At 43.9% G+C, this 14088-nt stretch overlaps 1 protein-coding gene across 1 annotated transcript in view; it reads left to right on the forward strand.

Annotated features, from left to right (window-relative positions):
• The window catches only part of drc11 (dynein regulatory complex subunit 11), a gene marked incomplete at both ends in the record, with an annotated part of 133263 nt that overhangs the window by 79101 nt on the left and 40074 nt on the right, over positions 1–14088 (forward strand). The window contains 2 exons of the mRNA XM_080720454.1: positions 3087–3154; positions 3308–3390. Coding sequence (XP_080576580.1) covers positions 3087–3154; positions 3308–3390 — 151 coding nt within the window. The remainder of the gene's footprint in view (positions 1–3086; positions 3155–3307; positions 3391–14088) is intronic.

A 14088-nucleotide genomic window follows, 5' to 3' on the forward strand; every position in this document is an offset into this window, starting at 1 on the left:
AGTCAACTTTTTCTTGAAAAACGGACAAAAAAAAAAAATAACCATTTTGGCCATTGTCAGACCAACTTCGTTTACATCCCTTATCAATCCATATAAAAGAATAGAAGAGGGATGTGAACAAAGTCAGTCTGACAATGGCCAAAATGATTATTTTGTCATCATTTTACGCTTCTTGTGGTCATTTTTGAATAGAAACACATATATATGAAGCTTAATCTTTTTTATAAAATATTTTCGAAACATTATTTTTATTTTAGTCAGTTTTTCAAGAAAAAGTTGACTATATCTCCTTTAACTTTTAGATTGATAATGTGATGGATGGATGGATGGATGGAAGCCTAGTCCCTACCCATCTAATGTTTTTCTTGATATACAATACAACAGAGTCCCCTCACCTGCCCCCTCTTCTAACAGGCTATAAGATCCAACCAGACTCTCACTTCAAGAGCTGGAGTTTCCCCCCTCTATTGATGTAAACATGAACCCGAGAACACCTATCTATGTTATGTCTGAGCATTCCCTTGCTGTCGGGCAGAAACCTCTTATCTCCATATTCTAACTTTTTGTGTTGTTTTTTTCCCCCGTACATTAACGCCCTACTCGATCATACTACAGCGCCACACAAAAGTAGAAGATCTGCACGTTTGAAACATGGCTCGAAGCGACACGTTTTAAGCTTGTAGATCTGCTACTTTTGCTATTTTTATTTTTTATTTTGTTATATATCCTGAACAGTAATAGTTTTGGACATATGAGGTTTCCACCCGACAGGGACGATTTCAAATAGAATGCATACGCCTTTAATGTAACACAATCCCACCAGAACCCATCCAGGACCACCCTGCTATATCTCTCAATCCACTTGTGTTTCAAGAAAAAAAGAAAGAAAAAACATTTTCCTCGTAAATATTTAACTGAAGACAGGATTGAGTCAACACGCTTAAGACTCTGTTGTTGCTCTGTGATATACTGTAGATTTGTAGGTCGCTCTCTATCTCTCTCTCTCTCGCACGTATTCCATCCATATTCCTGTCATCGTGTCTCTCGGTGGCAGTGTGTGTGCTCTGATGTATCTTTTGTTATTTTGGAACGTCTGGTGCGTTGCGTTTTGGCCGCGTGAGACTGGATGTTGGTTGGTGGAGAGGCGGCGTTTTGCCAACGCCAGACTCTTACTAGACTAGCCATACTGTGGGTTGATATGGGAGACAGATGAGAGGTTAGGCAGCAGAAAAGATTAGTATGTGCGTGTGCGCATGTGTATCTGTTTCAATGTCTCTTTATGTGTGTGCTTGTGTAATACTGTACCGATGTACATATGTGTCTAGTTATGGGTACAGTATGTACTCTGTGTGTGTGTGTGTGTGTGTGTGTGTGTGTGTGTGTGTGTGTGTGTGTGTGTGTGTGTGTGTGTGTGTGTGTGTGTGTGTGTGTGTGTGTGTGTGTGTGTGTGTGTGTGTGTGTGCGACTGCGTACATGCATGCAAACATACTGTGTGTGTGTTTCAATATGTCTCTTTGCATGTGTCTGTGTGTGTGATCATGTACATCATTGCATGGATGTACAGTACACATGCGTCTAGTTGTGCGTGCGTACGTGCATGTGTGTGTGTGCTAGCATGTGTTTTATTGCGTTCTGCTTGTCTAATGCATGAAAATCATTGTTGGTTGCTGTCCAACTCTTTTGGATGTGAGAGGAATGTTCTGCTAAGTCTGTTGAGATATCAGAGTCACAGGGTGTAAAACCGACCCCCGAGGGCCAGTAGAGTGCAAACCCAAGTGTTATTTCAACTCTGAGGGTACAGAAACGGACCCCTAAGGGCCAGTAGACTGCACTGTAAAACACAGAGAGTGTTAGTTTAATGCTGAGAGTGTAAGAGTGGACCCTTGGCCACTGGAAACCGTGGGGTCTCTCTTCTGGGGGTTAACATTCAGGGAAAATAGCTGGTCTACAAGCTCGCAATGGTATCGTCGTGTTGAGCTTGAAGAGTTTTGGTGTAGAGGGAAACAGGAGCATCCCCTGTATAGATCCCTGGGGGACGTGGTTACGGGGCAGTAGAGTAATGCTATTTTAACCACATGATTCTGGGCATGTCTTAGGCAAACATTCGGTTAAAATAGCAGATATGTAAGTTTGTAGATCGGCTATTTTCGGGTGAAAAAGAGATTTGGTGGAGAGGTGGCAAGTACCTAGACCCCTGGGAGACCCCGGTAAACAAAGCATATCGTCGTTGTCGGGTGGAAACCTTGTATGTCCAAAACCGTTTGTTTTGTATTTATCATTTTAAAAATGATTTAAACTAGTGAAAACAGACGATCTACAAGCACACAACGCCTCGCACGGCGAGGCGTTGTGTGCTTGTAGATCAGCTGTTTTCACTACTTTTGTGCGACGGCCTTGTGTGGTGAAGCAGTGCTTCACTTTGCGAAAAGATTTACAAATTTGAAACTTGGAGATACAAGGTTTCTGCCCGACAGTGACAATATAGGGTTCACGTGGTTCATTCTGAGGGGTGAGTTGACAATAGGATGGTGCGGCTTTGCAGCCAGCACTAAACCTGTGCAAATGAGACGAAAAGCAACCGTGTAATTCTCAAAAGTACATTGTGCAGTTGTTTCCAAACGTTTTGTGCCCAAGACATGGCAAAGGGCAGGTCCAAATGCAGGCGGTTGATAAAGCAATATTACACAAGATTTACAGATTTTCTGATTATTGGCACGACAGCGTTGCTCCAGGAACGAAGCTTAGCCGAGTTCCGTAAGCAGCACTGAAGTCCCCGGAACCCCACTTTGAGATTATTGTCTCCACCAGCCGAAGGCATGGGGGAGAGTATTTTTTCGCCCCTTTTCACATTTAGCGCCACCAGGACCTACCTGACCTGGTGGAGACCTGTGCTCGGAAGAGCACTGCACTAGTTATTATTATTCTTTTTTTTTCTCTCTCTCTCTCTCTCATGTTAATCGCTGTACATCCAACTTTTAAACTACACATTGGTTCATGGCGTCGTTCAATATGAAAAAACGTGTCAAAGTCAGTTTTATGATTGAAACCTTATTTTTATTTTATTTTTATTTATGTTTTTCAATTAGAAGAAGAAGAAGAGTAAGAAGACCAGTAAGAGAAAGAAGAAGAAAGAGAAGGACCTGACAGCAGACAGGTGTGTGTTGTCTCATGTGTGCGCGCTTCACACATGTTGCTTTCAGTTTATCTCACTTCTCACCCCTCTCTTTCTCTTCTCTCACCCCCCATCTCTCTCCCTGTCTCTCTCTATCCCTCTCTCTCTCTCTCTCTCTGTCTCTCTCTCTCTCAGGTCTCTGGAGTCTCTGTATGAAGAGCTGGTGCTAGAGGGGATCCTGATTCGACCAATGAACATCAAGCTGTCGGACTATATTGGTAATTTATCAGCACACACACGCGCGCACGCACGCACGCACGCACGCACGCACGCACACACACACACACACACACACACATTAAGAGTTTAAGGACAGTCATTGAGAGAGCTTTCTCTCAGCAGGTCTGGCTGAGCCCAGAGATGTTCATTAAAAAGAGTGTATTGTAGTGCGTGCGTGTGTGCGTACGTGTGTGCGTGTGTGCGTATGTATGTATGCGCCCCATAGCAGTGTTTCCACTCCAGCAGACCAGCTGAGACAAAGCACTCCAGATTTCATATTTATGAGTCAAAACCTTCCTCACAGCGCGCACGCACGCACGCACGCACGCACGCACACACACACACACACACACACACACACAAAAACGCTATAACTCCAGGCAGACTCACTCCATCATGTAGAACAGACACACATGTTTGTGAGGGTCCTCTTCAGCCCAGAAGGTCCAACCATCTATTCTGGTTTTTCATGTGTTTCTGCTCTCTGTCTCTCTATCTCCGTCAACTCCGTCTGTGCATGTGTGGCCATTTGTCTCGCACGTCTGTCTCTTTATTGTTATCTACAGAATTCTACACCTGGCTGAAAGGCCGTGCGTGCGTGCGTGCGTGCGTGCGTGCGTGCGTGCGTGCGTGCGTGCGTGCGTGCGTGTGTGTGTATTGTGGTATGACTTCAAACCACTGTTATTTCAGTTATTTCAAACCTTTGCCGTTATGATTAAATAACTAAACTACTAAAATAGTAGGGTTAAGAAAGTATTTTAACTTGACAACTTGTGAAATGGGAACTTCTGCGTAACTGAGTACTTTTGGTACATTTCGTACACCAATTATTTTACTCAAGTGTAACTTGTACTGTAACAGACTATTTCTAGGGTATTGATGCTTTTACTTAGGTTACTTAGGTTTTACTCAAGTAAAATAAAATTACTTCTTCCATCACTGATGTATTTGCAAGCGTACCACACTGAGAGAAAGACAGAGACCGCAGCACCTACAGTATGACGCACACGTGCACTCTCACACGTGCACAAGCGCCGCCACCAGGCAGGGCGGTTCCTAGCTTTTTGGGGGCCCAATGCAAAAAACTTGGTTTGGGGACACGGACATCCAAGTTAAAAACTGTTTATTTAATATCCAACATCCGCACAAATGAGACCAAAAAAATACATTTTCCAGGAAATGCTTATTTTTTGGAAGGCCAAGAACAAAGCTGGGTTGTTAAAGGAGCATGAAACACAAAATCACTTTTTCTATAAATATATATTATATCAATGAGTCACTTGTGATAGGGAGCAGTGATATGGTTCAATTTGCCCATAGGCTTGGGGATTCAGAGCTTTCTGCTGTCTCTGTAGCTATTTCTGTGTACTTCCAATTTCTAGGTCCAAAAGAAATCTTTCGCGCCACTCATTAAATATTAGCTATCAATGTTCTGTGGTGTAACGTGACGTAGGCATATCTAATTAACTCACTTAGCGCCGAGCGACTTTCGGGGCGACTAACTAATGATGGCGTTTAGTGCCGAGCGACTCGGAGCGACTTTTATATAAAAGCATTGTTTAAGCTTTTAATTTGGGTTGATAGACGGAGCGGAACGGTTAGCTTACCTTCGACTAGCATACAGATGAAAACCGTGAAAAAAAAGGATACGATTATGACGTCACCTTTAAGCCATAGCTTCCTGTTTACGTAGGCCTCTGTTAGCCGCTAGGCTCAATGCAAACCATCCGACCCTCACGTAGCTTCACTAGGTCGGATTTTGATTCGGAAACATTCTGTGTGGCATCTATATACGTTCCGATGCCCATACCAATGGTGGTTTGAGACGATCAAGCACGAATTGAGCAGTATTGAGCTCAAATGGCGGCCCGCGGCCTGTCCATTGAATGTCAATGGAGAGCATGTCATTGTACCATCCTGTTATGTCATGAACCTTGTTTTTTATTCTGACTTAACATGGGACCATGGAAAGTCTATGAGCTATGGCTCACTCTAGTGGTCATCTTGTGGCATCCGCAGGCACGTGTACCTGTTTATGTAATGTGATTTTGGGGATTCAATATAGCTATTTCCTGGCGTTATAAGCGCAGATTCATATTGAAATCTGGCTCGCTCGGCGCTAAGTGAGTTAATATTAACGTTTGTTTTACAGAGTCGTATCAAGGGGGGCGTGGTTTCACTGTATGCTTGTTTCAGCCAGAGAGAAGAGCAGGCTCTCTCAACGGACAGTTACACTGTGTGGTGCCTGTGTTATTTTCTGTGTAGTGTAGCCTGTGTGTGTGTGTGTGTGTGTGTGTGTGTGTGTGTGTGTGTGTGTTTGCGTGCGTGTCGTGACAGTGCACGCACACACACAACGTCCACACACGGAAAACAGCAGATCTACAAGCTCACAACGCGTCGCGAAAGCGACGCGCTGTGAGCTTGTATATCGGCTATGTATGTAGCCTAGCTAATAGCCGTAGAGCCGAAACCAACGTGTTTACATGGTTGAGAAGCTATTGCTGCTACGGCTGTTAGCTAGGCTACATAGCTACATAGCTAATATACAAGCTCACAACGAGCTTGTAGATCTGCTAGTTTTCGTGTGTGGACGATGTGTGTGTGCGCGCACTGTCACGACACACACACGCACGCACGCACGCACGCACACACACACAGTCACACACACACACACACACACACACACACACACACACTACACAGCAAATAGCTATAGCGCTAGCGTCCATTCTTCACTGGTTCCGTGGTCCATGCAGAGCTGGAGAAAGTTTGTCCATGGATACAAGCTCAGACAGCTTCTTTGTAAAATACTTCCCCATTATAATTGGTTAAAGAACATGGAGTTGCCGAATCTTTATACTTTTTACACCTCCAATGGCTGGTTTTAAAAAATGTTTCCGAAATGGAAAAGCACTGCTGACAGCCCGGGCCGCTCTGTCTCGACTCTGATAGAAGACGCATTACTCCGCCCCCTCCCCCCACAACGGCAGATATCCACGCCTACATTTTAGAAATCTTTTCATATTCTCAAGTCTGATAAAACAAATTAGAGGCGGGGTTTCATCCTCCTTTAAGAGATCAAACATGCAAATTCTAAGTAATGAACAAATAAAAATATATATATATCCCTTTTGCCCCCCATGAACTATGAAGGAAATGCAGCAGGCCATTACAAATAATGAACGTTAATAATGACCGTAGCATCCGGATGATGTACAACAATGATGACAACAATAACAAGGACTGTTACAGCAGTAGTTATCAACCGGTGGGTAGGGACCCCCGGGCCCAGGGGGTCCCCACATGATTGACAATGAAGTGACAATTTAAAGACTTTTAAGACCATTTTAATACCTAAAAAAAGATAGAAAAGAAAAAGACCATTACTGCATCAAAAGTAATTAAAAAAAACGATATACCAAATTATCAGATAATGTAAAAGAGGCAAAAGATTTGAAAATAGCCTCTCTAGAGCTTGTAGATCGGCTATTTTCATATTTATCTGTGGAACGAGTCAAATAAAATGGAATGTCTCAACTCCTACAATTCCAAGTACTTATTAGGGTGGGGGTTCCCCAGTTCAAAGATGATCAATTGATCATTTTGGGTGAGCAGTCTATGAGGGGGTCAGTCTGTGCGTTTGTCTGAATCAAGAATTAAAGTCTATCTGTCAAACACAGGTACAAGCACGGGAATGTTAGTTGGGTTACACACAAGATGGTGCTAACTGCTAACAATATACAAACACTGTTTTGCAGTTAAACAAAAAAGGAAAAAATAAGATGAGATTACATTTAAATGAAAGCATTTAAAAGAAAAAAAGCATTTGTTTAAAAGTAATGGCAGAACATTCGCAGCAAAGGGGAATGAGAAAAAAGGGGGAGAGTAATTTAATATCGGTTTAATAATTTAGCAGCACATATTTATTCAGCATATGAAGAAGGTGTATATTTATTTACAACGTATTTGTATCCCTGTACAGTACAGTACAGTACAGTACAGTACAGTACAGTACAGTACAGTACAGTACAGTACAGTACAAGTTATATTGAGCAAACTAGGATTATTAGTGTGGTTGCACCTGCAGGGCAACCAGACTATAGTACTTGTTAGCGTGCACATAGGGTGATGATAGTTGTCTATTTGGCTATGGGGCCACGGCACCAATGGCACATGCCATTGAAATGACAAAATTGGGGCAAGTTGGCACCTCGACAGAGTACAGTACTAGTTAACAGATGAACACAGTCTGGGTATTTTTATTTTATTTTGTTTGTCTTTTATATTTTTCTTTTTTTATTTTATGCGCGTGTTCTTCGTTCAGCCACCGGAGACTTGAGCCTTTCGCCTTTGGAGAACCCTCAGACGCTTGCCAGGCCACATTGTCACCAACAGTTCATTACTAGGTCTGGGGTCCAGGCACGTGCTCACATGGTAGACATCAAAGAGAGCTTCTGCCCCCTTGCCCTTTTACTCGCCTGTTAAAAACTTCCCTCGCAAGACCACGAATGCAGCATTTACTGTGGCGAAAGCCCCCCCCCCCCCCCCCCTTTCCATGCCATACCAGAAGGCAGCGTCAAGGACAATTCACCTTTTCCCGAAATCTCCTGAACATTGTAATTTCCAGAACTTGTGAAACAGTCCAATCCACATGTCCGCTTCCATGTCCCATCATCTCACTTCTCACTTTGTTGGCGCTTCCCATTTTGCTTTCTGCTTGTACGTCAGTGTGTTTGTTCCGGAGATAATCTCACAAACCGCTGAGCCGATCACTGGCAGATAGTGTGTGCACGCCGCCAGTATGCCAACCTGGGCCTTGTGATTCTTCCTTTTCTTTTCTTGACAGCTTGTGGTCTCATGGCTGCCAGTTCCCACCTGATGTTGTGTGGGAGCTCAGATCTCTCCAGACTGTAATTAATAACCGCTAGCTTGCATAATGTCTTGAGACTCGGACTTAAGTCCAGGATGTACAGATCTTGAGACGGCGTCTTCTTGGTCTGTTTTTCTTTGTATCCTCCGAAGAGAATGATACAATCTCCCACCATGCAACAGCACATGCCAGTCATCCACGGACACAGGGCTTTCCCCTTGGGCTCGACCCTCGTCCAGGAGAAGGTCAGCGGATTGAACTTCCCCAGGTCACTGAAGACCCAGTTCTTGTCGCAGCCGCCAAATATGTAGAGCTCTCCGTTGTAGGCAAACGCTGAATGGTATTTGCGACTGACCACCGGCGTTCTCAGCCAGCAGTCGGTCTCTGTGTCGAACACCCTGATGCTGTTGTACAACTGGTCCCCCAGGCTCCCAAACACAAACATCTTCGTCCCGACGATGGTGGCAGAGTGACAGGACGAGACAGGCGCCAGAGTGCCTCTGGTGTTAACCAAAGACCAGACCATCGTGGTGGTGTCCAGCTTGTAGATGTCATTGGTCCATCCGGTCCAGTTGAAGCCTCCGTAGATGAACATGATCTTCCCCAGGACGCAGGCCGTGTGGTTGTACCTCGCCTGCGGCACGGTCTGGTAAATCTTCGGCTTGAACCACCTGTGCGTGTCGACGTCGAACGCGTAGAGCGCGCTGCAGTACGGGCGCCCTCCCCATATGTAGATAACGCCGTCTATCAGCACGGCTGTGTGGTCGTGGCGCATGGAGGGGACCTGAAGGGGGCGCTCTCCTCGCTCGGTCCTCACCGGGGGCAACGTCGACCAGTGCAACGACACTGTGTCGAAGACGTGCACCTCAATCTGGTCCCTGTCGTTCACGTAAGTCTCCCCATCGCAGTAGCCTCCAAACGAGTACACCTTGTTCCCCAGTGCAACAGCAGGGTCCCTGTCTCTATTAGGTGCTCCTTTCAGGTGGACTGTCCAGCAAAACATTTAAACCACCAGGAACGCTACAGGTTAAAAGAAACCCATCTAATGTTCAGCTGTAAAATGACGTCCTGCAGAGAACACTTGGACTTATGTTGGTATGGCGGCCCAAATGTCACGCAAAACCTGGCCAATCCACAAAGCCGATGTGTTGGGTTGGCCAATCAAGGCCACACGATTGCCAAGGTAACCCCTGCCCATGCAAGCTGTCCTGTTTAAGAGCAGATAATGTACAGTACATGAGGGCATATAGAAAACATAGAGAGAGCCATGATTAACAAATATATGCAAAATAGGCAGCAACAAAATAGAAACGGTTAATAATTTTTGAGCGGTTCTAATGGCTCCTACAGCTGGTTTGGCATTGGCCAAGCTTTGCGAGACGTTTAATGAAATTAACTCATACAAATCACCGCTCACTTAACTCACTCCCTGATAAACGTCCTTAGAACGTCTTTTCCCCTGGGGAGCTCGGTGCCAGACGATTCTAGAACACAACTGATCGAGATGGTCATGGTCGGCGATCGAGATGGTCGCCGACCCTGCTGTCCAGGCGGCTCCAGAAGCGCAGCGCCCAAGAAGAAGCCAGCGCCCTGTGGCACCCGCGGCTGCTGCAGTGGAGACCGATGGCAGCGACTCCAGGTCTCAGACGCAGCCTGAGAGTCACTGCGTTCAGGGATCTGGCTGAAAGTTCCTACGACTCGGAAGAGACGGACCACGGCGACATGGAGCCGTAGGGATGCTGCCAACACCAGTGGTACGAAGCATTTTATTTGTATTTGTATCGTGTTTGAGTCTCTCTCTCTCTCTCTCTCTGTACTGTATGTGATCGCTGTGTTCTGGATACGAGCTGCACGTTGTATCGGAGTGAGTGCATCTCTCCCAGTGGCGTCAGTTCAGAACAAGCTAAAGTATGGCAACATGACTGGTGTCTTGCACGCGCGCGTGCAGGGCACGCGTGCAAGACACCAGTCATGTTGCCATACCTTAGCAACAGGCACGATGAAAAGTAGAGCCTACATTTTTATTATTTCCCTCTGTTGCCAAGGTATGGCAGCTGCATATCCCTGCCATACCCACTCTGATCTGCGCGCAATGAGCCCAAACACGTTGGCAAACAACGCCAGGCCTTTCCCAACGGATCTGTGCTCCTCGTTGTGTTGCCTAGTTGAGGTTGCGTGTGCGCGCGCGCTCGTTGCTCTAGAATAAAATACAAATGTTCATTTTGTGTAAATCATGACTTTGGTAAATCAGAAGGGGGGAACAGCATTGGGCAAACAGAGCATTGTGGCATTTGTATAGGTATGGCTTTTGGAACGAATGGCAGCATTGTTTTTCCTCATGTATTGATTGATTGAAGACTTTATTAGAAGTTTGCATAGGAAAAGGTACAGTTTCATGACGGTACAGTTCACTGGTACAAGGTCTACTAAAAGGAGATCCATGAAAAGACTAAGCTTATTTCCACTGGAAACCATTGAAGTATCTCATATAACATTGAATGACAGACAAATAGAACACAGTACTATGCAGTAGATATGTAAAGAAAAAGAAAAAAGAAAACAGTAAGTCTGAACAAACAGTATATACAATGTATGCCCACATGTATTGTGGATCTTTCTCTAGAGAGAGATTGAGCGAGAGCGCCACTGTGTGGGTGTGCACGCATGTTGCAGTTTAGTTTTGTACTAAATCTGTGTGCTTTGTGTTTCTTTGTGATCAATCTAGACACTTGAGTGTGAGGAGCCAGGTCCATCTGCAGGTGACAGCGAATCATTGGTTGGCTTTAGTCAAGGTACGGTTATTTTTGTTACAGATGGCCTACATTTATTGTATCTGTGTTCAATGCTTTTATCCATCTAAAAATCCAAACATCCACATAGCAACTGTAAAAGTCTTCATTCATTCTAAGTGTCAAAATGCATACATTGAGACATGATGGGGATGGAAACAATGTAGGCCTACTGATTTTGTGCACAATATTACCTTGCAAAAACTATAACTAGCCTATTTTTTATATTGTGTTTTTCAGCTTCTGAGCCAGTGGATTCACTGCCCAGCTCTTCTGTTCCTGACATTTTTATTTTATTTCATTTGAAACCCTCAGCGAACGTGAGAACTGAACTTTTTATTCTTTGTCATTTACTTGAAGCACTACTGAAAGGGTGGGAAATGTTCCTTTTGTCATTGCCATTTACTTGAACCACTACTGAAAAGGCGTGGAATGTTCATATTTTGTAGTTTACTTGAAAACCACTACAGAGGGGGGGGGGGGGGTGAAATGTTCCTTTATTCATTGTCATTTACTTGAACCACTACTGAGAGAATGAGAACACTTGTTTTTGTAATTTCAAAAAGCACTATTGAGAACTGTGAATGCACTTGAAGTCTGTAAAATCACTTTATTTTTTATTCATTGTTATTTTTCCCTTTTGTTTGAAAACATTGTAAATATCTTCTGCATCACTGAAGCCAAAAATAAAAGGCAGAAAAGAGTTCTGATCGAGGGTCTACTTTACTAAAACATGTATTCAGTTTGTTCCTAGAGGTGTTTTGGGTGATACATGGCCAATTTTCTAAACAACAGAACATGTTTGAAACATCTGGATGGGAGCACTGGAAAGAAGGCGAATTCATCTTTCCAGAGAGGTATAGTTTATATAGTATTCATAGCTCCTTCATATTTATTCAATTTTCCCCCCAAAAAAAAACTCTTCTCAGAAGCCGTTTTTTCGCCATACCATACCCTATACTTTTCCACCTTACGAGATCAGCAAACATGTTTGAAACTTATGGTTTAGAGCGTTGGAAAGAGCACGAATTTGCCTTTCCAGCAAGGTATAGTTTATAATAGCAATCATATTTTATTCATAAGTTATTCCATTTTCAAAACTAAAACATGCTTTTACTCAAAATGTCTTCTCAGCAGCCTGTGAAGACCCCATACCATGCCCTATACTTTTCCACTTTCTGAGATAAGCGAACATGTTTGAAACATATAGTTTTGGACCACTGGAAAGCACACGAATAGGCCTTTCCAATAGGCCTTTGTTTTGTTATTTTATGCCTCAACATCAATGCGCAATTGTCCCTCCAAGATGAGTGAAATCGTCAGAAATCCTTGGCAGTTCTATTGCACAGGCAAGTTGAACTTGGCAGAGAATAACACTGGGTGTGATTTTTAAGTAGTAAATGATTCAAACATGAAAACATATTGGACATACGAACAGCTGTAATTCATCATATGTACCTGTGATGCGCACAAATGAAGGCTTCACACACCATTTCATGAATCCTACAGTATGTTGCTCTTTACTCAGGAGAAATACTTCTTTGTGAATGAGGGCCCGATTTGAAGTAACGTCAAGTTCTGCCAACCATTTTGTCAAGAAGCTTTTTCCAATTCTTCCAAAGACATTTTCCTTACTGCCAAGTTTATATCAAAGGCCTTTCCATATTGGTTATTTTTTCCAAGTTCACTCGGCCATTGATGGAATGAATGTAGGTCTATTCTGAACTGGGATTTCCATTGTTGTAAAATCAGTCATTTTGCTAGCAGAAAGCAGGGAGAGATGGCCTGCACACGCGTAGCTGTATGTTGGCTGCACTTTCCTCTAAGAAGGAAGACAGGCTATATAGCATGGAACCGTTCTTTGTGTTGATGGTTATTGTGTAGCGCTTATGGAACTTTTGTATATTTCAATTAAGAATGAACCATGTACCATGATATTTACCTTACCAGATAACCAATGGTAGTGTATGTTTACAAACCAAACAACATAAAATGTCCAAACATGAAAATGTCCATGGTTTTAGTCTGTCAGTATGCAATATTTGTCTTTAAAATTAGTGAAAATATAAGATCTACAAGCTTAAAAGATATTGTGTTGTGAGATAATTGTTTACTATCAGAACCGTCACAGCTTGTCCGTATTTGTCCGTAAGGGTAACGCCTGACACTGTGGTTCACAGCAGAGCGGTACACAGTATCTCTAAAGTCATGTCATCAACATGCATCTGTCCCATTTCCCATATTCCCTCCTGATTGGCTACCATCGCCTTCTAAAGTTTGTGTATGCAACCTGGCGGTGTGGTTTCTTGCCATTTGCAGGTTTGTGCAAAAATACCCTCGATTGGGGCGCCCGCTGGCGTAGTGGTCAAGGTGCATACCACATACTAGGCTATGATGCCTGCTGGCGTCGCCGGTTCGATTCCCGATCCTGGCGACCTTTGCCACATGTCATTCCCCATCTCTCTCCCCATTTCCTGTCAGTCTACTATCCTATCAAATAAAGACATAAAAAGCCCCCACCCTCCATTCTCCATAAAAATTAGGAAGGTAAAACAGGGAAAGAAAAGCATGAGGACTTGAAACAGCACATCTGTATGCCTTTTCACCTAAAATAAAATGCTTTAAAAAACAATTAAAACAAACTGAAATTAAAAACGTGAAGTCAAAATTAAATACAAATGTGAACAAACGAAAAATTCAAAACCATCAATAACCTTGCCTACAGTACTTGGCCTTCTCCGTCTGTCCCTCCCCCCCTCCATACACTCATCCATCTCCATCCATCTCAGCTGTGACATTTCTCTGCCATGTTGTCTGCATTACAGCGGCTCAGATTTATCCCCTCTCTGGGTCTCCCTTTGTATTTCCAAACTTTAAAGGGAAAGTGAGACGTCCGCGCGCCCCTGTCCTTCGCGTCTTTTTATTGAGACCGTAGGAGGCCTCGGACGCGAGGAGAGAAGACTCTGCTAGTATCTGTTCCCAGGCCGGCGGGTGGTGTGTGCGTGTGCGTGTGTGCGTGTGTGCGTGTGTGTGTGTGT

This window comes from Nannobrachium achirus (assembly GCF_963921795.1).
Source record: "Nannobrachium achirus genome assembly, chromosome: 24".
Taxonomy (NCBI): domain Eukaryota; kingdom Metazoa; phylum Chordata; class Actinopteri; order Myctophiformes; family Myctophidae; genus Nannobrachium; species Nannobrachium achirus.